The sequence below is a fragment of the Cebidichthys violaceus genome, unplaced genomic scaffold (assembly GCF_023349555.1).
Source record: "Cebidichthys violaceus isolate CVI_PGR_0920_01 unplaced genomic scaffold, fCebVio1.0.p SCAF_7, whole genome shotgun sequence".
In the NCBI taxonomy this organism is placed as follows: domain Eukaryota; kingdom Metazoa; phylum Chordata; class Actinopteri; order Perciformes; family Stichaeidae; genus Cebidichthys; species Cebidichthys violaceus.
Window position 1 is genome coordinate 5974284 of NW_027176927.1, and position 20843 is coordinate 5995126.

Here is a 20843-nt window from a genome sequence, read left to right on the forward strand (position 1 = left end):
GGCCATTAGACCTAAATCAAGATCAGTTTTCATTATAGGGCCGCGTGTAACAATTACCTTTATTATCAATGAATCTACTGATTATTTCCTTGATTAATTATTTGATCTAAATGCCCATCACAAGTTCCCAGAGCCAACATAAATGTTGTGACTGGTCCCACCAGCAATCCAAAAATATTCAGTTTACCTTCATTTGAAATTATGAAACCAGAAAACATTTACATTTGAGGAGCTGAAAATGTATCAATGCTATTTTTGCTTTAACATTTAAGAAAAACTATGTATAGATTATCAAAATAGCACATCATTTTTCTGTCCATAAACTGTCAATCATTTCAGCTCTGCTATTTTCTACCATCTTAAAACACAACTTAGATTGTATTCAAAAGGCAGATGGAGACATGAAAATGTATGTTTAAATATACTTGTTTCAAGATAATGTAACATGAGGAATGACTTGAGGTAAATCTGGATGCACAACCACGCTAAATCTAAGGGTGTACTGACAAAGTACAGACTCTTGGCTTGGAGGGGGGGAAGGGATCAATAACTCATCACAAGTTGCGAATCAGCCTGGTCCAACAACCATTTGTCACAAACAAGAAAATGTCCGCCCATTTAATCAAGACAGCAATACTGAGGACGAAATGGGTAAGCTAATTAACGAAATGAATGAAGAAAGCAAGGACGGCCAGGAAAAGGTTAGAGAGCTGTTAATGTTTACGTGTCGGGGCGTTTGTCAAACTGCGACTACCCATTGATTGGACGTGCTACAGCCCCTTCATTTGGGTGGGCTGCATAAATAGATGAAGATATACAGAATAACAAAGACTGTTTTTTCAAGGGAGTGTGAGTGTGATCTCAAGCTCCATTATGTTTTTACATGCTCAACCTCTTGTGAACTCCCAGTAGCAACAAAGACACCTCAGGGACGCTTTGGCCTCATGACATCCTGAAACCTGAGGTGCAGAAACCCAGAATATAATATGTGACAGAAAACATTTGTATGTGACAAGCACACAATTAGTGTAATGAAATGTCAGTTAGGATAGACTCCAGTGTAATCCATTCACTGGCATGTTCTGTAACAGGTTTCCCTGTGATACTGCAGCTGCTGCTATGTATCAAGCTGAATCAATTCATTGATTTGCTGATTAACAAAAACAAAACAAAAATGGCAACAACTTCAAAAACGGATTATGTAATTTTCCAAGCTGAAATACTAAACATTCCCTCATTACAGTTTACCAAATACTTCCGTTATTTGTGTTCCCTCAAAGTAAACTGAATATTAGGAGGTTTTGGACCGTTGGTTGAACAAAAAAAGCAATTTAAAGACATCACCTTGGGTTTTAGCAAAATGTGAATGGACATGTTTTTCAATTTTCTTAAATTGAATAGACTAAATGATTAATAAATAAAATCAGAAGATTAATTGATGATTGAAATAACAGCTTAGGCCCCTGCAAATATTAATAATAGTTATTCCTGCATGACCAATACAGTATATGACTAGTCAGTCGTTATTTAGTCCAATTTAAAAAAGGACTCAACAGAAATATAAATATAAATAAATTGCACTGCACTTGAAGACAGACTATTTCCAGGAAATAATCATTTAACAACCTAAAAGGCAATAGAGTTTATCATGTTGGCAATTATGAAATGTACATAGTCGATCCCTTGTATACAGGTATAATCACCGACCCAGTCGTCATTTTAAAAGCTTCATTCATAATCAGCACAGGAAAGCAAATGAGTAATTTTTCTACACCATCATCTTCACATATATATTTGCATACTAAAGATGGATGCAGGATAATTAATAGGGGAAACACAGCGCTGCAGGTCAAAGCACTAGAACAAAGCCCATATCTCAGGTAAATGTAATTAGAAATTATATAAAGTGTCTGCACAGACTGAGATTGATGAGATTGACAAAGACAAATAAACAGCGCAGTACTCAGTCTCCTTCACCCCTCCTTCCTTTTTGTATGTTAAAGTTAAACAATATCTGTTTCCAAATGTCACACTTCATAATGTTTCTTGCTCAATTTTTCCACTTCTATGTAAATTTGAGACCCACTGCAACAGATAACGCTTCATTCAAACTTTTTTTTTGCCACCTTGGGACGGAGATATCTCCTCCATTTCAATCTAATAAGTTGTTATACCTGTCCGTGTCCTTGTATAAGGGAGCCTGGGCTTCTCATGCCTCCATGCCCCCCACCCCTTCTATTTTGGCATGCCTGTGCCAGGTATTTGTTCAAATTCCTCACACCCCGTGGGGATAGCTATGTCCCCCCCGTTCCACCCGTCCCTCTCTCATCTTTACAGCCTGTCTCTGTCTATCTTATGTACGCCAGCACATGTATGAAGCAGCCAACGTGGACTCCCCGCCACCAACATGAGGCATACAGCCTACACATTTTACTGGCTAGTCACAACTAAATCATTTCCAAGTTGTTCAGCCTCTTGAAGCTGGCAAACCACAGCTGTGGGTCCTCCAAGGGCCAGGCCAAAAACAACCCGGTGGATAACAGGCAACTGTGAGTTGCTTTTGATAACTGCTGAAAGACCTGTTTATTCTGTGGTGTTGTCAGGCCACTTATTAGATCTACCAGTTAAACTTTTCTCTGGCATGGAAAAATGTTGATACAGGCAAGTATACTGGATAATTAATTTCCTCTATAATTTAAACACCAAATCATTGTATAAATCCCGTGAGGGGGTTTGAGGCGCCTTGTGGTTGAACATGATGTGATGAGCTGATGTGGTATTGACATTGGGTCGGAGTTGAAGTGCATTAGTTATTACAATGCGTCATGAAATGACAGCAAATACCGATGATATGTTGGCTCAGTATACGTTTGTCTCTCTGCCCTTCCCACAGAGAGTCTAAACTCTGCAGAGTCAAATTCAATCAAACTGGAAGGTTTTATACTTACATTTTTCAGGTATCAAGCAGAAAATGAGATCTAATTGCAAACAGGGTCGTGCCAAAGTCAAGTTGACATGGCTTTTTATTGACCGTTTCTGTTAGGGGAGTAACTCCTTGACCTTTTGGTTGCAGGAGTGTTTTTTTTTAACCATTAATCCAATATATACTGTCCCTATAGCTTATTCTCTGTTTATTAAAGAAGTAGATTAAAGAAAAACATTTCAGAGTCCAAAAGGGAACCACAGATCACTTGCCATTCTTTTACTAACGGGACCATCATGGTCTTAACCTTTGTATCGCCTGTATTCACTATTATTATCAAAGGTCATGGTGATGTCATGGTCAATGCAGAGTTTTGTTTTTAGTGCCGTTGGCATCGTAACAACCTGGTATTCTTTATTGCTGAGAGACTAAAATACAGGTCAGTATTACGGGTAGGAATTAATCATTTAATTATGTATTTCATAGTTTATCTTCTTCACTGCATTCTTTAGTTTGATCAATTATGAAACAAAGTACATTAACAGCGCTATTACTGAATAAATCCAGGTTTTATGAATCCATCACAATAAATTGGTAGCTTTCAAAACCTGGCCATATCTGTGACTTATACAGCACCCAGTTATTTGCCAAAATATGGTGTTACGATACCATTTATGGTCAGATTCTTGACTTTCTTGGAAAGTAGCAGCAAGTTCAATGTGTGATTTATATTTGGGTCAAAGTTATTGAGACCATTAGAGACTCATCAAAGCGGGATCAAACTTACTGTAAATCCCCCCAGACGTAACTATAAAATATAAGAATTTAAAAACACACACCAATATTAGCTGTATTTAAAATTCTTATACTCAGCACAGTTGCGGGCTGAGCATTGTTCATGATTTAAAGTAACTGAAATGGGCTGACTGTAATTACCATGAAGTGAATGTTTTTTAATGTTTCTCTTCCTAGATTGTACATTATTTTCATGACAAGTTCAACCACAAACCCCATTCTATAAGGCCAAAGAGACTCTTTCTGATATTAATTGTTGGACAGTGAAATGTATGATTAGGAAGGAAATTGTAATATTTTCTGTTGCTGTTAGGTTTTACATGAATGATAGAGTGTGGGCTCCCAGGACCCCAGTTCAGGCCAACACATCTTCATATTAATATTCAGTAGCATGCAGGATAAGCCCCCTCACTCAGCATCCCATCCCACCCCCTTTTCTAGTCACACACACTCCTCTCCCGTTCACTCAGACACATCAAAGACTACAGCAGGACAGACAGCAGAGAAGTTTGGAGGCAGATTATCGCCACATATACTCCTCCAGGAGATATAATCCTAATCTTGTGTCTGAAGTATTCAGACGGATATTTTAAAATGGGAACAGAGTTTTTTCACCAAACTAATCCATGGAATATTATTTTTTCAGTGCTTGGGATTAAACTGTTTTAAGGTAGGCCTACATTTTAGAAACATAAATCTGCCGAATTATTTACTGATTCATAGCCTATTTACGATTAAATCTATAGAAATAATGTGTGGATTACTGGCCGAAAGGCCAACGGCACGTTTTTCTTTAGTGCTGATTTGGACCCAAACACAGCAACAGTACAGGATAAAAGCTTTTACTCAGGCGATTTTTCATCTAAGTAGGAAACCTGTTCTCTCAATATTTTAGGTAGTCTAAAATTGATGTTTTTCTTCTTTTTTCTTTACCGCTAACAGTGCGTCCTTGGCAATGTTATGTTGGATTTAGCCTGTTTATGGAATTATTTAGCGTTGGGGTTGTAGTAGGCCTCGTTTTACGGAGAAATTATTAAACTGAATTGCATAGACAGATTTGGATTCAACATATTAAATTCAATTTGGTGGAATTAGTCTAAAGGCCCCGTTATGAATAGGCTATGACACAGTTGTTATTTAAGGGAGCCTGTAAGGTATGGAGGCGTGCGGCACCGCGGGGGTTTGGCTGCCCCTCCACAGTTCAACAGTAGCTCTTAACCCCGGTGCAGCCAGCAGGGTCACCATGTGTCATACAGGCCGTTTCTGTCAGGCACCCCGCGTCTGCTTTGATGTCTCTGTAAATTATATTTCTTAGGAAAACCATCAGTCTTCAAAAGGAATTACGCTTGTCTCACGACTGACAAAATAATATCACAAAACATCGTAAAATATATTGCATTATCTTCTTCTGGGGCTGCAAACTCTCTAAAAGGTCAGCGTATCTATTTTAAAATACAAATATATAAAGTTAAACAGTCCAGTCCGCCCTATTGCACCACTGACCCGGCTTACGCACCGGTCCACTTCCAAACCACCAATGCGCAAAAACGCGCAACATGAACTCAGCAATCTCAACTATAACTTGACAATTTCCATTTGAACGAAAAAACAGATTCTCGCTTTCATGTTTCTTACACTTTGTTTGTCCCAATTAGATTAATTGTTGTCCAACTGCTGACCTTAAGAAGGAACAGGCTTTGGAGGTTTCTAGATTTACAGCCTTCAGTCGGAGCCCTCCTACTCTGAAAATCCAATTATTTTACTAAAACCATGCAGCCCTGCCTGGCTCCCAGTGAAAACAGTAAATGCTGTGCCAACCAGAGCAGGTTTCAGCTAAAACATAAAACATCCTGGTTTTGCTGACATTTTAATTTCTACTGCATGTTTATATGACTTTATTTTCTTTATCTGGTGTCATGATTCACATAAATCACTTTGCAGCACCCTCAGAGATCCAAATCAGTTTCAGCTTTGTTGTCCTTAACCCTTGAGTCAAACAAATAAGGGCCAAAGAAACCAGAGAATATGAAGAAAGTATTTATGAAAACTAATAAAATGTCTTTTTGTTCTCCTCTCCACCAGTTTCTTCATTTGACCCAACCCACCTCCCTCCTCTTCATCTTTTACTTTGCATCAACAGACCATTTGACATTTACTGGCTGCCATCTTTGTAACATTGGAATTGTTTTAGAATTTCCCATTATGGAGCTCTCAGGTTCTTTGCCTCCACCGTCCCCATACACCTTTTCTATTATTCCCAACTTCTCTGTGCCCTCCTCTTCTCCCTCCATCTCTCCATCCCCCAGCTTGGCTTCCACAGCTCTTTTCTGCTCCCTCCTCTCCCTCCTCTCCTTGCTAGGCATCACAGGAAACCTGTACACTATGGGCCTCCTTCTGAGGCGCAGGAGAAGTAGGAGAAGGCGTGGAGCAGGCCCAACCTGCTGCCTAATGAGAGTACCTGTACCATCCTGCCTCGCCAACTCCTCCTCCCCTTCCTCCTCCCCCATCTCCTCTTCCTCTCCCTCCTCCTCTCTTCACCTCCAGGTGCTCAGCCTTGCTTTTGCGGATCTACTCTACCTTTTCACCGCTCCCTTCATCGTGTACGACAGCCTGGCGTCCGGCTGGGCCTTTGGTGAGCCGGGCTGCCGTCTCCTCCTGAGCCTGGACCTCCTCACCATGCATGCCTCCATCTTCACTCTCACTGCCATGAGTCTGGACCGCTACCGGGCTGTGGCCCATCCCCTACACACCTCCTCCTCCAACTCCTCGGGCCTGCTGCGTGTAAGCCTGGCCTGGGGGCTGGCTGTGGCTCTTAGTCTGCCCATGATGATCACGCTGCACCTGGAGGATGGGGAGAACCAGGAGGGGCAGCTGTGTGTGCCTGCATGGGACGAGCAGAGCTCCAAGGCCTATCTAAGCGTGCTCTTCTGCACCAGCATTCTTGGTCCTGGGCTGGCCATTGGAGCACTTTATGCTACCCTAGGCCGGCTTTACTGGGTGTCTCAGACCAGGCCAGCCTGGGCCAGTGGGAGCAGCACTGCTTGTCCTCCTCGTGCCCCCAAGCCCAAAGTCCTGCTCCTCATCCTGGGTATTGTCCTGGCCTTCTGGGCCTGCTTCCTCCCTTTCTGGATCTGGCAGCTGCTACCTCTCTACCAGCCCGACATGCTGCGGACGGTACCAGTAGGGACACAGGTGACAGTGAATCGGATCCTAACAGGGTTGACGTATGGAAACTCTTGTGTGAATCCATTCTTCTACACACTATTGACTGGAAAACGAAGACGTAACCGGCAGACGCTGACATCAGCAAATCAGCTCTGTCGTAAGAGCAGTCCGCTGCAGTAGTGTATGTGTCTCCAACAGTATAGAGGCAATAATGTGAGTGTGCATGTGTGACAAGGTACTGAATATGGAAGCTTTATGAGTTCCATTATAGGCACCAAAGACCATTGATTTATCTTTAGCCTACAAACTAAGGAAATACTAAGCAATAATAGCACTTTGAATAAATAAATGCTTTGTGAAAAAAATTCCTGTTAGGAGACAATCAAAAAGACAATCTCAGTAAGATGCTTTATCTGAAAACCTTTTTCAAACTTCGCTGGTCATAACAAATATTGTGTCTTTAATTGCTGTAGTAACCAAGTTTACATATTGATTATTTGGTTTTAAATGTTTTAGTGAGATTATAATTGCGGCTATGGTAAAGTAATATAATGCCTACTACAGTAATTACTTGTGCAAAGTCATTTACACAAATCAACAGATTTAATAACGGAGAGGAATGGTTTATTAAGTCAACGGTAAACCTGAACTGTTGTGCATGCAAAAGCATTTCGAATAAAACCCTGACCCTCTGCTTGTTTTCAGAGAACTATCAAAGAAAATGTTTGTTTTTGAACAACTGGCTGTAACTGGTCAGAGCCTCTTTGGGACATTTTTCTAAGACATTGTTTGTTGACCTAATGATTTATGTTTGAGTGGGTCAACAGTCTTTTGTTTGCCTCCCCTGAACCCCGACATATCTAAAACAATATAATTTTTCATAATCATGACCTGCATGTTGGGTTTGAAAATGTACTTATTATTTTTGATTCATGCAATGCTTTGCATGGCCTCAACTTGTGTTGATTGTAACTGATGTTTATAATAATGCATAATATATAGCCTTAAATAAAGAGTATTCTTTCTGTAATTCAGTGTGTGATTGGATCTTTAAATGGGAGAAAAGAAGGAGAAAGTGACAACAACTTAATGTTTGGTGATCAACAATAAAAGAAGAAAAACCTGAGAAACAACAACTATGAAGTGCGGCAGAAGAAGGCTGAAAAGGAGATGTAAAAGGTGAGGTATGCTAAAACAAAAAAAAGAAAGAAAAACGCTTGTATTCATTCTTTTGTTTGTGTGTCTGTGTCAGCATGTCAGTGACTCTGTAAGGTCTTCCCCGTTCTTGTGTATACACTCGCTGGCTGGTGTTTCTGTGTCTCCCTGTAGCAACAGCCCGTCTCTGTCTGTCTGGCTCAAAGGCTGCACTGTGCTGTATCGCAAACCCTGCTGCTCTTTGACGCAGATGAGCAAATATTGTTGTTTGACAGAAAGGAGTAAGGATGGGGAGGGAATGGTGGGACAAAAGGGGGCGGGTGGTATCATAAGAGCAGACATGGTGTTCCTTGGGGGGTTCCTCGAGGTCTCGGGGTTTAAAATGCTGACCATGTGGCTGTAAGGTTCCTGGTTCAAGTCATCTCCCATCTCTCTCCATTTTTTTTTTCTTTAGTTCTTACTTGTTGGATCTATACTGCAAACTTCTAATTAAGATAAAAAAAAAATGTGTTAAAAACAGCAAAATGTTTAGAATAACTAGTAAACCTGCAGAAAGTTAGCCAAAATGAAGACACAAACCTCAAGATAAAATGTCAGGACAGACTTCAGTGTGTCATAAACTAATCAATCACATCTTGCAGAAATCCAAGTCGGATCAATAATGGCTCAGTGTAACTTACAGTAGATGTTATGGTTTGTAATTAAAATTAAATTCTGTTAACATAGGCTCACTTTCTAAAGCTTTTTAGCATATCTGCATCTGTGTTGATGGATGTCAACTTTTCCTTAAAAAGAGTATGCACCTCCTTATGAATACATAAACAAACCAATGAATAAACAAACCATAAAAAAGTATGTGAATCGGTCAAATTGTTCCATTTAACAAATTCTTGTTTAAGGTGAAGGTTGATTTTTTTTGGTGTGAATTTAAATTGTATTTATTTTAAAAACAGTACAACACCTGAGACAACAGTAAAAACAAATCAAATGTTGTAAGTCATTAGTATAAAAATTGCACAATGTATTCATACTCATGACAGCAAAAATGTCAGACTCTGAATAAATAACCCTTCAGAAGTAATTTTGAGACGGAACAGATAAAGAGGTGGCAGAGATCCGTTAACATTTTTTATTTCATTATTGGGTAATGGTGTTTTTCTTTGTCCACCCAAATCCCACAGAAGAACCATTAGGCTGTGGTTAACTGTGTTTTGACATGACATGCAATAACTTCTGTGAGTACCTAATCCCCAGGTAATGGATAATTTGAATGAGACCATATTAAATGTAATGTAAAATGAGACTTGAATTATATGAGTAGAGCTAACTTAAAGCGATGCTTTATTTATTTGCACATTAAGTGCACAGAAACAATAGCTGAGGAGAGGAAAACCTGAGAGCAGCAGGGGAAGCTGCATTGGTAAAACCAACAGGTTGAAGAGACACACACCTAAAGCATTTGTCAAGGCAGCTTGTGTGCTTCTCTGCACTGTGATGCCATTATTTCTGAAGCTGTAGAGCCCTTCTGTAGACTATGCCGACGACCATGTGTTTCCATTTACCTGTCCCAGCTACCTCTGAGCATAACGTTCCCACTGCAGTTATTATCCGGAGCCCTGTGCGGTCACACTACAGGGGGCCCTTCTGTTGTGAAGTTAATGCAATATCCATCCACCTCTCACAGACAACTGAGGCCCTCTCAGCACATTTGTCCATTTAAATGGAATTTCTTGCAGACAAAGAGCCAGCTCCGTATAAGTTTGAAATCTTGAGCCCTCATATGAGACTTGGTGATTTTTGGACCCCTGGGTCGTACCAAAATTACAGAAGATTGAGGGTGTAGCTTGTGTAAAGATGAAGCCTTTCCAAAAAAGACACTTAGCGATGGATATTAAAGCACAGAGAGCTTGTTGTTTAGTCTTCCAAGTCTGCATAGTGGACAGGTTTTGGGTGTCTGCGTATTCTAAAACTCAACATATCAGATGATTAAGTCCTCCCTCGGATCTGCGGGGATGACTGAGTGTTTGATAAACTTCAAATACGTGGTGTTTGGTCAACCCAACCAACTGGATGGAAAATATTGTCTCAGTTGGCAGGCTGGTCAATCTATAAACTGTGTGCCGTTTGTGTTGGTAGAGTTGCCAGCACCGACCGGCTCGCTCCAATCATAACTTTTGTCCTTCTGCGCAACAGACGTTTTTTTTATTTCGTCCTGAGATTGCAGGCAGTGTCCTCCACAGAGAAAACACAAGGACAAATGTTTTCTTTTGGGAGCGTCGCTCTGTTCTACCTGAAGATTTCATAAATCCAGCACATGTCCGTTTCCTGGAACCGCCAAGCATCTTTCCATCCCAGCACCCCTCGCCCCGCCTCTCAGCCTCTCCTCTTGACCAGTGTCTGAGGCTGCTGCAGGTGCCCCTCCCCTGGGCAGCCCGCTCAGGAAAGCACCCCGCTGTGTAGACGAGACGAGCCCGGCGCCCGGGCCAAATTCACGCTGTGAGGTGTATAAGAGGCTCTCATTCTCTCCAGACAAACACAAAAAAGATTCCCTTCGCACTCCTCCTCCGCCTGCCCTTCTCTAAAATTCAATCTTCCCATCTGTTTCCCTCTCTCAATCAATTTTTGTCCCCTCCACACTTTCTGCCGTGCCTCATTCCTCTGCACGGCCTCACTTTATGTGGCTTTAACGCCTATAAGTTTCATTACAAGTTTTTGCATTATGAATAACAAAATCTCTCAAGTGGTACTAAAGTGTCCCAGAACTAACTCCGTCAACTTACCAGACTTCCTACTTTCAACATCTGTAACATCAGCTTATATCAAACAAATTCAAGCTTTATGATACCTGCACATGTAGTCAACACAGTGTTAAAAAAAACACGTTTGTAATTGCTGGTTTGACAGCAAACACTGAAACCTAGGCGCTCACAGTGTTTCTTTGTTCAACCCATGGCAACCCCACCATGAGGCGCCCCTCTCCCAACCGCGTCCCCTGACTTCACACCTCTGTGTCAGCCGCCTGGATCAGGCGAGACCCAGGCTTGCGTGGCTTGAAGGCCGGAGGTTACATAAACCAACATACACATTACGGTTCGCACTAGGGCTCTTACTAGGAAAGACAGTAAATATGGCACGTCTGCGCCTCTCGCTCCTTCTCCCTGTGTTTCACCGCTTCTCTGTGCTCCTCCTCCTCGCTGCCAGTAAATAGTCGTCCCTGTCAACTCAGGCGTCAAAGCTCCCCTGACCTCTGACCTTCTGACACTTCACGCATGTGAACCCCATGGTTTGTTCATGCAGGACGGCCATGGCTGAGGAGGCACATTATGCATTTTACATGACACTGCTCAATATCAGAACAAAAGCCTGTGTAGAGTAAGAGAGAACGAGAGTCGATAGGCAGAAAATGTATCAGTTGGTATTCCCATTAGAAGTTTTTAAGCAAAAATACCAAACACTACCTAAATTCAGCTCTTCAAATGTGAAGATTTGCAGCTTTTTTGAGTCTTGTGTGATCAAAATTGCCATCATATTTCATCAAATTTCTGGGCTTTTGGTCAGACAAAGCAAGACAATTTTACATTAGGAAATGCTAACCTGTGTTTTCCCCTATCTTCTGACGTTTTAAATCAAGAACATAATCTCCAGATTAATCAATAATCTGAAAAAAACTGTTTATTGCCCTATTATGTATATGAATACTAATACACTAGTGTCATGACTTCCCAAAAGACTACCAGCTTGCTGTGCCAAATGTGCATTTCAAACAAAAGAATGTTTGCTATGAGCGATTTCATTCAGTAGTATTGAAGTAAAATATAAAAAGCAAGTTATGGCCGTATAACCTGGTATGTACAGCTGTAATATCAATACCACTTCCTTGTGTGAGAGAGAAGGTGGGAGCGTGAACAGTATGGTGTTTAGAAATAGAGCGCCACCTGCAGGTGAAATATAATAACTAAACTTCATATTTGAAACCATCCATCGTTACTCGCTGCTGTTCAGTAGATTCCAGTTCAGATATAGTTGACACCAGTTTGTTGCCACAATGCTCCGAACTAACAATAAATAATAAATGGATAATTTTTAAAAAGCAAACATTACTCAATCTGTTTTGCATGTGTTGGAATAGTGTGTTATGAAAATGCCATGTAACCAAAGACAGAAGGAGGACGGTACCCATTGATAGACTTGTCTTCACATGAATACAATGGCTGGATATCTATTATCCAAGTTTGTGATTATATTCTGAGTCTTATATTCTGAGTCTTTCCTTACTTTGGTGTGCAGCGCCAAAAGCTGGACATCACAACTAAAACTGAAATGAACTGAATTAATTTATTCTATAATGACATTAACTGTGTCGGAACTTTCACAGTTACTCTTTCTGAGTTTTCTCTGCCTCACTCAGTTCTGTGTGTAGACATTATATATGTACAAAGTTAATGCTTTGGTTCACTATTGTCATGGTACAAATATAATACGGTGTACTTGAACATTTTTCTAAGCAGTTGCTAGTAACAGCTATAAAGTGGCTGCACGTGTTCCTCCCTACACAACATGTTCTTCCTCTTGTCCGTCTTTGCACTCACTGGCTGACCTTCCAGCTCAGGTGGCCCAGTAACTGACACATCCCAGTAACAGAGACACCTCCCGTCTCTCATCCTGAGGGCTCAACACTGCAGAACAAGCTCTGTTCACCCAGTAAGGAGCAAACATCGTGAAAACAAATATGACTAAATTCCATATTGAGCTATTTACGTCTGCGGTTTATGACCAAGCGTTTCACAGCACAATGGAGAGTGACAAATATAAAAAACACAATTTAAATATATATAAACTATTTTTTTTACCAAAGAATCCTGCAAACTGCCACTTTGAAGGGTGAAAAATGAAGAAAACCCCCCCCCCCCCACTTTATTTTGAGTCATCGACACAAAATAAAGTCGATGACTCTTCTACAAATGAAACTACAAATGTCTCCACGGTTGTCAAATCAAATTTCTTAAGTGAACTACTTAAGTAAAAATGTACATACGCAAACCTTAAAATGTATCAATTCAGAAATCTCAGCTTAATTTCTGTACTGAAAACAATTCATCACTTCCACTCTAGAAAGCAAACCAAAAACCACTCCAGTCCTAATAGATGAGCATGAACAGAGCCAGTGCTGTGATTGGAAAACTAATACCGAGCCTTTTTAAATAAGCCATTCCCCCTTATGTACACACAACAGACCTCGATCCTAATCAAAAGTTTTGCAGAACTTTGTCAACACCCTGCAACACGGAACAAAAGAAATCCAACTAGGGCTACTGTTTGTTCAATCTATTGATCCATGTCGCCCACACACAGCGTCCTCACCTTCCACAGTAACCTGCACCTCCTGGCCATGTCCCTGAGCTCCTGGGTGGTCAGTAACTCAACACCTGTCCCGCAGTACAGAGTGACTCTGAGGCATGATGCTGAGGTCTCTGCACAGGAAGCTGCATGTTGCGTCATGGCCTTCGGGGCCGGGCTGTCATCACTAAGAAAACTGTACTGTAAGTCTACAGCTTGGACAACTTTCAACAAGTTCAATTAGAGAGGTTAAGAGGTTTGTCAACTATTTGCAAGAGAGATGGTGACCATGTTTCCATCAGTTCAAAAGACAAATAAAGCCAGTAAATCACATTAAAATACCGTGAAGATATCATTAAGTATATTGGCCTTTTTAGAATTGACATCTTGGTTCATAAAATATATATTTTTTTCAGTTTATGTTTGACTTTCTAGTATTGTAACTAATCTAATGAGCTAAACTTGCCACAAATACATTTATGTTCCCCGTCAGCAAACATGTTATTTGAGATTACTCTATGACAAGGGCCGAGAAAGACATTATAGCTTAACTTTTTTTTTAAGAGATTTGTTTTAAAATTCGTTTTAAATTATGATGTGACAAAGTTGTTGCCTATATTGAGTAAATAAGCAAACAGTGGGTCACATTAAATTCAAAAGGATTACTGTAAAAACTTTAATCATGAAATCAAAAATAAAGGCATATTTGGCCAAAAGCTAGCTTGCATTTAAAGAGTGATGCAAAGAGCAAAACCTCATCTGTCAAAAACTTTAAGGCGCCACAGCACAAATCAACGCACAAAAAAATAAATAAATCCTAACACGTGTTTTAAAAGCCACATCAATTCGTGCATTTTACAACACATTTTGAAAAATAGGAAACTTTGGCTCAAACCTACCTTGGGCCGTCATGATGCATGTCCTTCTGCTAAAGGCTTCTTCCTCCACTGGAAACTTTGATGCCTCCTCCGGAGAAACTCGCCAAGGAAGTGATGACAGGTGGGACAGGTGAGGCGGCAGCACCACACCTGAACCCTCTCGAGGCCCAGCAGAAATATGTGCTGCTATCTGGCGCCCCCTTGTGGTATGACAGCCAACTGACAAAATTAACCGGACACGGAAACCGTGAGCTTTGTAGCAGAGGCTTGCAGCCAGCACAGCCTACTGTTCACACGTCAAGGGAGGTTTCTCACTGTTATTTTAACACTGAGAGGAACATTTCTTTTTGCTAAGACATTGATGTCATTTTGTGGAACCCAAAACGGCGGGTGAGTGTGTGAACACGGTCTGTTTTTAATGTTTCTGTGGGATTTGACACGCCGTTCAGATCCTTTCTGTTAGCCGGCTAGCTAGCCTACGTTAGCCAGTTTATGTAAGTTAATCATGGCGGAGTGTTGTTGCTGCTCCGCACTGGTTCATCCTATTTATCCTGTGGCCACATGTAGTAACGTGTTGTATGAGATGAGAGAAGAATGCATGCGGGTTTATAACGTGCCTGTGCTTCAGTACACAGGATCACAATAAGGCAAAAAATCATAAGAGGGGAAAATAAGTGAGACCAAAAAAAGCATCCAGAGTCTTGGTCGATTTCTAAGACATGTACAACAACAGTCAACGGCAGGTGTTTTTCGGGTAGTTAGGTTTATACCTAAACAATCAAAGTGTAGTTCGTTTTCTTGTCTTCATTCATGATAATGTTCTCTCCCTTCTAGCCGCCGCAGTAAGTGGGACCAGCCCGGCCCTGGCTCCGGTGCGATGAGGGAGGTTGAAGCTGCTCCCACCGGGGCTCTGGATGCTGCTGCTGCGGTGGCTGCTAAGATCAACGCTATGTTGGTAGCGAAGGGCAAACTCAAACCCTCACAGATAGGCATCCCGGGACCTCCTGACAAGGTAATAAGAGTATGATATTCAATATTATTTGCCTGGTTTTAGTCTCTTATGCAGGAGTTTTTCATAACAAAACCAGCTCTGATGCAGGACCATCACAAATCCAATTAATTTCATATTTAACATTGAATAAAAAAACGTTGTGACAGTGGCCCCAATCAAAATGGAGCGACACATCTTTCATCTCTTGATTCCTTTCCCCTCTCTCTCAGGCTGTAGGTGTTGGGAAGCTTCCAGTGCCATCAAAGGCCAAAGACGACCTGGTCGTAGCCGAGGTGGAGATCAACGACGTACCGATCACCTGTCGGAATCTGTTGACACGTGGGCAAACGCAGGACGAGGTCAGTAGTAATACGGACAATCGTATCTCACAAAATAAAGTTCATCACTGGCCTTTTCCCGGAGTATTTATTGACGCGTCTCACTCGTTTTGTCTGCAGATCAGTAAAGTGAGCGGTGCTGCCGTTTCAACCAGAGGGCGGTACATGGCAGCAGAGGAGAAGGGCAAAGCGCTTCCAGGGTGACTTCTGTCGCCTCTCATTTTCAGACACCGATCATAGTCGACTTTAATTATATGTTAACGCATCCTTTCTGCTCTTTAATTGCAGGGATCGACCTCTTTATCTGCATGTCCAAGGACAGACTAGAGAGCTCGTCGACAGTCCGTATTTTTTCAGATGTTTAAAAAAAAAAAAAAAATGAGTGTATGTCTTCGTATATCATGTGATTAGACTGGTGGTTTTCTTCCCTCGTTCTCCAGGGGCAGTGAATAGAATCAAGGAGATCATCACCAACGGTGTGGTGAAGGCTGCGACCGCCTCGTCTTCATCACCTTTCTCCCCTAGTGGGGCTTCAGTCACAGTTTACCAGCATCATAACCCACCTCCTCCCTCACTGCCCCCCATGACACACCACAAACCACACTTTCAGTCCGGAGTAAGACGGTTTCCTGTGGATTTTTATACCTCATGAATTTAGATTATACTACCATAAAAAGCTTTGTATACATTCTGAAAGTGTTGCTGATAGAGCAGACTATTTTTGTGCCTACAGTTGGTTATGGTTGTATTATTGACATTATGTCCTTTTTATAGATGCATTATGTCCAAGATAAAACCTTTGTGGGCCTGGAGCACGCTATCCCAGGGTTTGTGGTCAAAGAGCGGGTCGAGGGTCCCGGCTGTTCGTACCTGCAGCACATCCAGGCTGAGACCGGGGCCAAAGTCTTCCTCAGAGGAAAAGGATCAGGCTGTTTAGAGCCCGCTTCTGGAAGAGAGGCCTTTGAACCCATGTACATCTACATCAGGTGGGTGTTGTCCTATGAATTGAGAAAGATTAAGAACCACTGCTTCTCAGAGATTATTCCTGCTTGTGTAATAACTAACAAATTAACTGGCCACCAAGGTTTTTGCAGCATTGTGGGCTCAGAATAACTAAATTAAGTCGGTTCTCTCTTCAGTCATCCTAAACCAGAAGGACTTGCAGCGGCAAAAACCTTGTGTGAGAACCTGCTTCAGACAGTGAGTGATTTCTTGTTACTGGGAAATGTTAAACCATGATGCTTTGTTAAGGTCTGTGCTTTTTCTATTCCAACAACAATAGACATTCATTACAAGCTTACATAACTCCAAATGTGTGCTTTGTTGGCGTATACTGCCATTGTTAACTGTTTGGAGGAAGAGCTAAATCGCTAACTGCAGCACAGCATCATTACAACTGCTTTGAGATGTGGCATGAAACACCCACACATATCAAAGCATATGTCCCAGGGATGAACATCAATTTGGTACAATATATTCTTGACTAATCAGATTATTACCCATGAATTAGTAATTAACCAATAATATTGCTATTGTCCACCACCGACATTTCCAAATCGTGTTACTCTGCCAAACTAAATCATTGTTACCAACCGACTGTGGCAAACAAAAGCTAAGAGTCAGTCTGAAAACAAATCTTGCACTTTTTGTGCACCTTGTGGCATGAATGACATCAATGATCTGAGCTTTTACAGCTGTGCCGGTGAGATAGCCTATTGGCACACATCAGTTACAGAACTGTAGATAGTAGTGGAAGTATTTTGTATATTTTAGGCCACAAGCTTGAGTTGTTATTTCTTCAGACACTGTTTTCTGCAGAAAGTACAAAAAGGTAGAAGCTCAAAGGGAGTTTGTTTTAATTGTTATACAGTAGGTTTAGACAATATTCTCTCCCATAACATAGTGGCAAGTTACATTTTAGTTTTTACTGTCTTAATTTGATTACCTACAATAGTACATTTTCATATTTTAGTTCCTTGAACCACTAATGTACAACGTTTCTCCCTTTCCAGGTCCATGCAGAGTATTCTCGCTTCCTCAATCAAATGAGCTCAATGATGCCAACACAACAAGGTACGATATAGCATATAGCCGGTTCTCTTTCTGTGTTTTAGATTCATCACTTGATTTGTCAACACAATTGATCGTAGAAGTCATCGGAGGAGCCTGACTGGATCTGTGTCTCTCCCCTTCCTCCTCCAGGCTTTGCACAGCCTCCGGTGGTGAACGGGATGCCTCCGCAGCCTCCTTACTACCCGCCAGCTGGATACCAGCCAGGCTACGCGATGCCTGTACCACCACCTCAGCCACAACATGTCTCTCTACCTTACACTGTCCCTCCTCCTATACATCCCACAGTACCTGCAGGTGTGCCTCCTCACTACTCCCTCCCCCTTGTCCCCGTCCCTGCTCCCGCTCACACCCTCGCTCCATCGCCAGCTCCTGCACCCGCTTCGGGCACTATGCCACAGGTAGGACCGAGCCATCAAAACCACATGTGTATGGCATGCGAAGCAATAATACTTACTATATGTCCTTCCGTCCCTGCAGACTCTTCCTCCTGTACCTTTTCCTTCATCAGCTGCAGCACCGCCGAAAGCTCCAACACTCGCCGCTCCAGTCCTACCACCACAGAAGAGACGCTTCACAGAGGAGGTCCCAGACGAGAGGAACAGCGGCCTGCTCGGATACCAGGTGATGAACAGCTCTTCCACCATTACAACCCTCATTATTCTGCTTTTTTTTTTTTTTTTTCACCCTTCTTTTCTCCACCTTGTTTTGTTTGTATGCTTTTGCAGTGTGTGACGAGTCACTGTGTTTCATCAGCCAATCATTTCCAATGTGTGACTGTAGCTGCTCTATTACTTCCCTGTCTGTGATTTATCTACTACCAATTCATCCTTCCTTTCTTCAAATGTTTTACGTACATTGGTTGAGATGGCTTGCTGTTTCCTGTTGTTCACTTACAGTTTACCTGTGTCTTTCTACTGGTAATAAGGAGTTTCAGAAGAAGGTATTAATACTGATAAGCTTAAGTATCTCTCATAGTTGCTGGGGAAATTGTCAGTAATCAGACCTGTGGTAAGCTATTCACAAGGACAGTTTTTTTTCTTCACTTTAGTGCTTATATAGTCATATTAGCTAGTGTTAGGACAGGGTTTAGTAGAGGATGTGTGCTAATCGCGCCTGTGTGTTTTTCTGCTCATAGCATGGACCCATTCATATGACTAATTTAGGTGCAGGCTTCCCAGTGGGCAGCTCAGAGGCTACAGGACTCCCACCGCAGAGTTCCTCTGGCCCGCCGAGTGAGAGGGACAGGTACACAGAGTTTTGTTACATTTGTTAAATGAAATATTAATTGCGCGCAAGGGCCAGTAGGCAAAGTTAACTCACCCCGGTTCTCTGTTTCTCCAGTCGGCAGCTAATGCCTCCACCTCTGCTGCCTGTGAATGGAGTGAGACCCAAGATGGAGGAGAGAAGGGCAACGCAAGGCCCCGTGGGTAAGGGCATTAACCTGTGGACTCACAAATCCCTGCCCAAATCCAAATCTGCAGTTCCTGACTGTGGACTGTGCCCTTTAAAAGCTTAGCCTGGATCTATTCACAGCCTTAATGTGGAGCTGCAAAGAGTAAAATATAAATCCTCTCTTGGGCCACTAGACTGTCTAAATTTAAGTTGTTTCACTTGAGATTGAAGAGGTATATCGGTTACATGAAGGCCAATCGGATGTATCAAGACACATAGTTGGTCCAAAAAGGTTGTTTATCCTTGGATTTAAGTAATTAAGTGTTTGTGGCAGATTAGATAAGTATTCACTCAGCTTCAAACTGGTCTTTATGCTTCCTGTGATTCTTTCAGGATTCTGCTTATGTGACTATAAATCCCCAGATAGTGAGGCGGAGCTAGGACTCAACATCTTTTGTGCATTGTTCAGTCGTTTGTAAAAAAGATGAATCGAGTCCACCTTACCATCCCATTCTGATGACATCATCAGTCTGGGGTTGTCTGTTGTTTGTTTTCTTTCCTCACTAACGAGAACCTCTCCTGTTTTTGTGTTTTTCTCTTTTTCTCTGTGTTTTTCTTCTCTTCCATGTGTCTCTGGGGTGATGCTGGATTCTGATTGGGGGTGGGGCACGACTCGTCCTGTGACGCTGTCCTCCCGCTCGATTGGACGGCCATGACACTGTCGCTCCCCACCAACCAATGGCTGCTTTCAAATGGCTGCCCCCCTCCTCTACTCTTTTGACAAACTATGATTTGAATCTATTAACTATTTGTTTCTCCCAAAATGTGTTACGAATAATTAACTTGTACCTGTCCTATTTGAAACATGTTGCCGCTGTTGTTTTTTTTGTGTTTTTTTTCTCTCTCTCCATATTTCTCTCCCTTTCTCCCGAAATGTCCCACCTCTTCTTTTTGTCTGCATGCTTCCCCTTTTCTTCTTTCAGAGCCCTCAGGGAAGCGATTGAAAACTGGTTTGGTGGCGTACACCGGCGACTCTTCAGATGAAGAGGAAGACCACTTAGCCTCCAAAGCCTCAGGGCCAGGTAACCCTGGGACAGTTACCGCCACCTCCTCGGGCTGGGCACAGGGCTACCGCTGCCCTCCTCCACCACCCCCTCGAGCTAAAACACAGCCACAGCAGCAGCCTATGCCTTTCTGGATGGCACCCTAAAACAGGAAAAACTCCCTCAGTGCTTTGTGCCGAGTATTACAAGATGTTCACCCAAACTGAGCCTGTGTTTTCATCACTCATCACATGGATGACTCTCAACAGCTACGTGTTGGTTGCAGCATTATCTTAGTGCTTCGGTCCAAATGGACAAACTTATGTTTTGTTACTTTTTCTTTTGGTGCACACGTTATAGTTTGAAGATTAACATTTGCAGGACCGATACTCAAGCTATTTTGTGGATGTATAGATGGTCAGATGAGCGACATTCTCCCTCCAGTTTTATTTGGAATGGTTTGAAAACAGATGCCAGGTGAAGTGTTTGAATATTGTGTTGTTGTAAAAACAATGTCACAAGGCAATGATCACTGACCACTTTTCGTTTAATCCCAAGTACAGCTTTTTGTACTTTGTCCCCTTTCCAAGTCAGTGACACCATCCTTTCCTATTCTGATCTTTTTGTACAGATCATATTGGACTAATATGTAGTAAACCTATTGGATTTATTCATGCTTTTATGAAATGAATAAAATTAATTTATTGCAGTGTTTGAGCTTGTGATTCTTCCTATATTTCACCTTGTTAAGTC

General features: G+C 41.9%; 3 protein-coding genes across 4 annotated transcripts in view; 2 read left to right on the forward strand and 1 right to left on the reverse strand.

Annotated features, from left to right (window-relative positions):
- Positions 1-14357, reverse strand: part of kcnj14 (potassium inwardly rectifying channel subfamily J member 14) — a 31582-nt gene extending 17225 nt beyond the window's left edge. The window contains exon 1 of the mRNA XM_068735382.1: positions 14275-14357. The gene's annotated coding sequence lies outside the window, so the exon portion shown is untranslated. The remainder of the gene's footprint in view (positions 1-14274) is intronic.
- Positions 4210-7913, forward strand: uts2r3 (urotensin-2 receptor 3). Its single transcript, XM_068735760.1, has 2 exons — positions 4210-4388; positions 5801-7913. The coding sequence occupies exon 2, from the start codon at positions 5921-5923 to the stop codon at positions 7061-7063; it is 1143 nt and encodes a 380-aa protein (XP_068591861.1). The 5' UTR covers positions 4210-4388; positions 5801-5920; the 3' UTR covers positions 7064-7913.
- A 141-nt stretch (positions 14358-14498) lies between the features above and the next one.
- On the forward strand, positions 14499-20804 carry khdc4 (KH domain containing 4, pre-mRNA splicing factor). Of its 2 annotated transcripts, none has more exons than XR_011105323.1 (14): positions 14499-14643; positions 15088-15265; positions 15475-15603; positions 15703-15782; positions 15871-15923; positions 16023-16198; positions 16357-16568; positions 16722-16782; positions 17595-17655; positions 17785-18053; positions 18133-18276; positions 18819-18900; positions 18997-19082; positions 20031-20043. XR_011105323.1 is itself a non-coding variant. In XM_068735434.1 (14 exons), the coding sequence occupies exons 1-14, from the start codon at positions 14615-14617 to the stop codon at positions 20255-20257; spliced, it is 1815 nt and encodes a 604-aa protein (XP_068591535.1). In that variant the 5' UTR covers positions 14499-14614; the 3' UTR covers positions 20258-20804. The 2 variants fall into 2 exon arrangements, 1 of the variants encoding a protein (XP_068591535.1); XM_068735434.1 differs by having other exon boundaries at positions 18791-18900; positions 20031-20804.
- Positions 20805-20843: the final 39 nt, after the last annotated feature.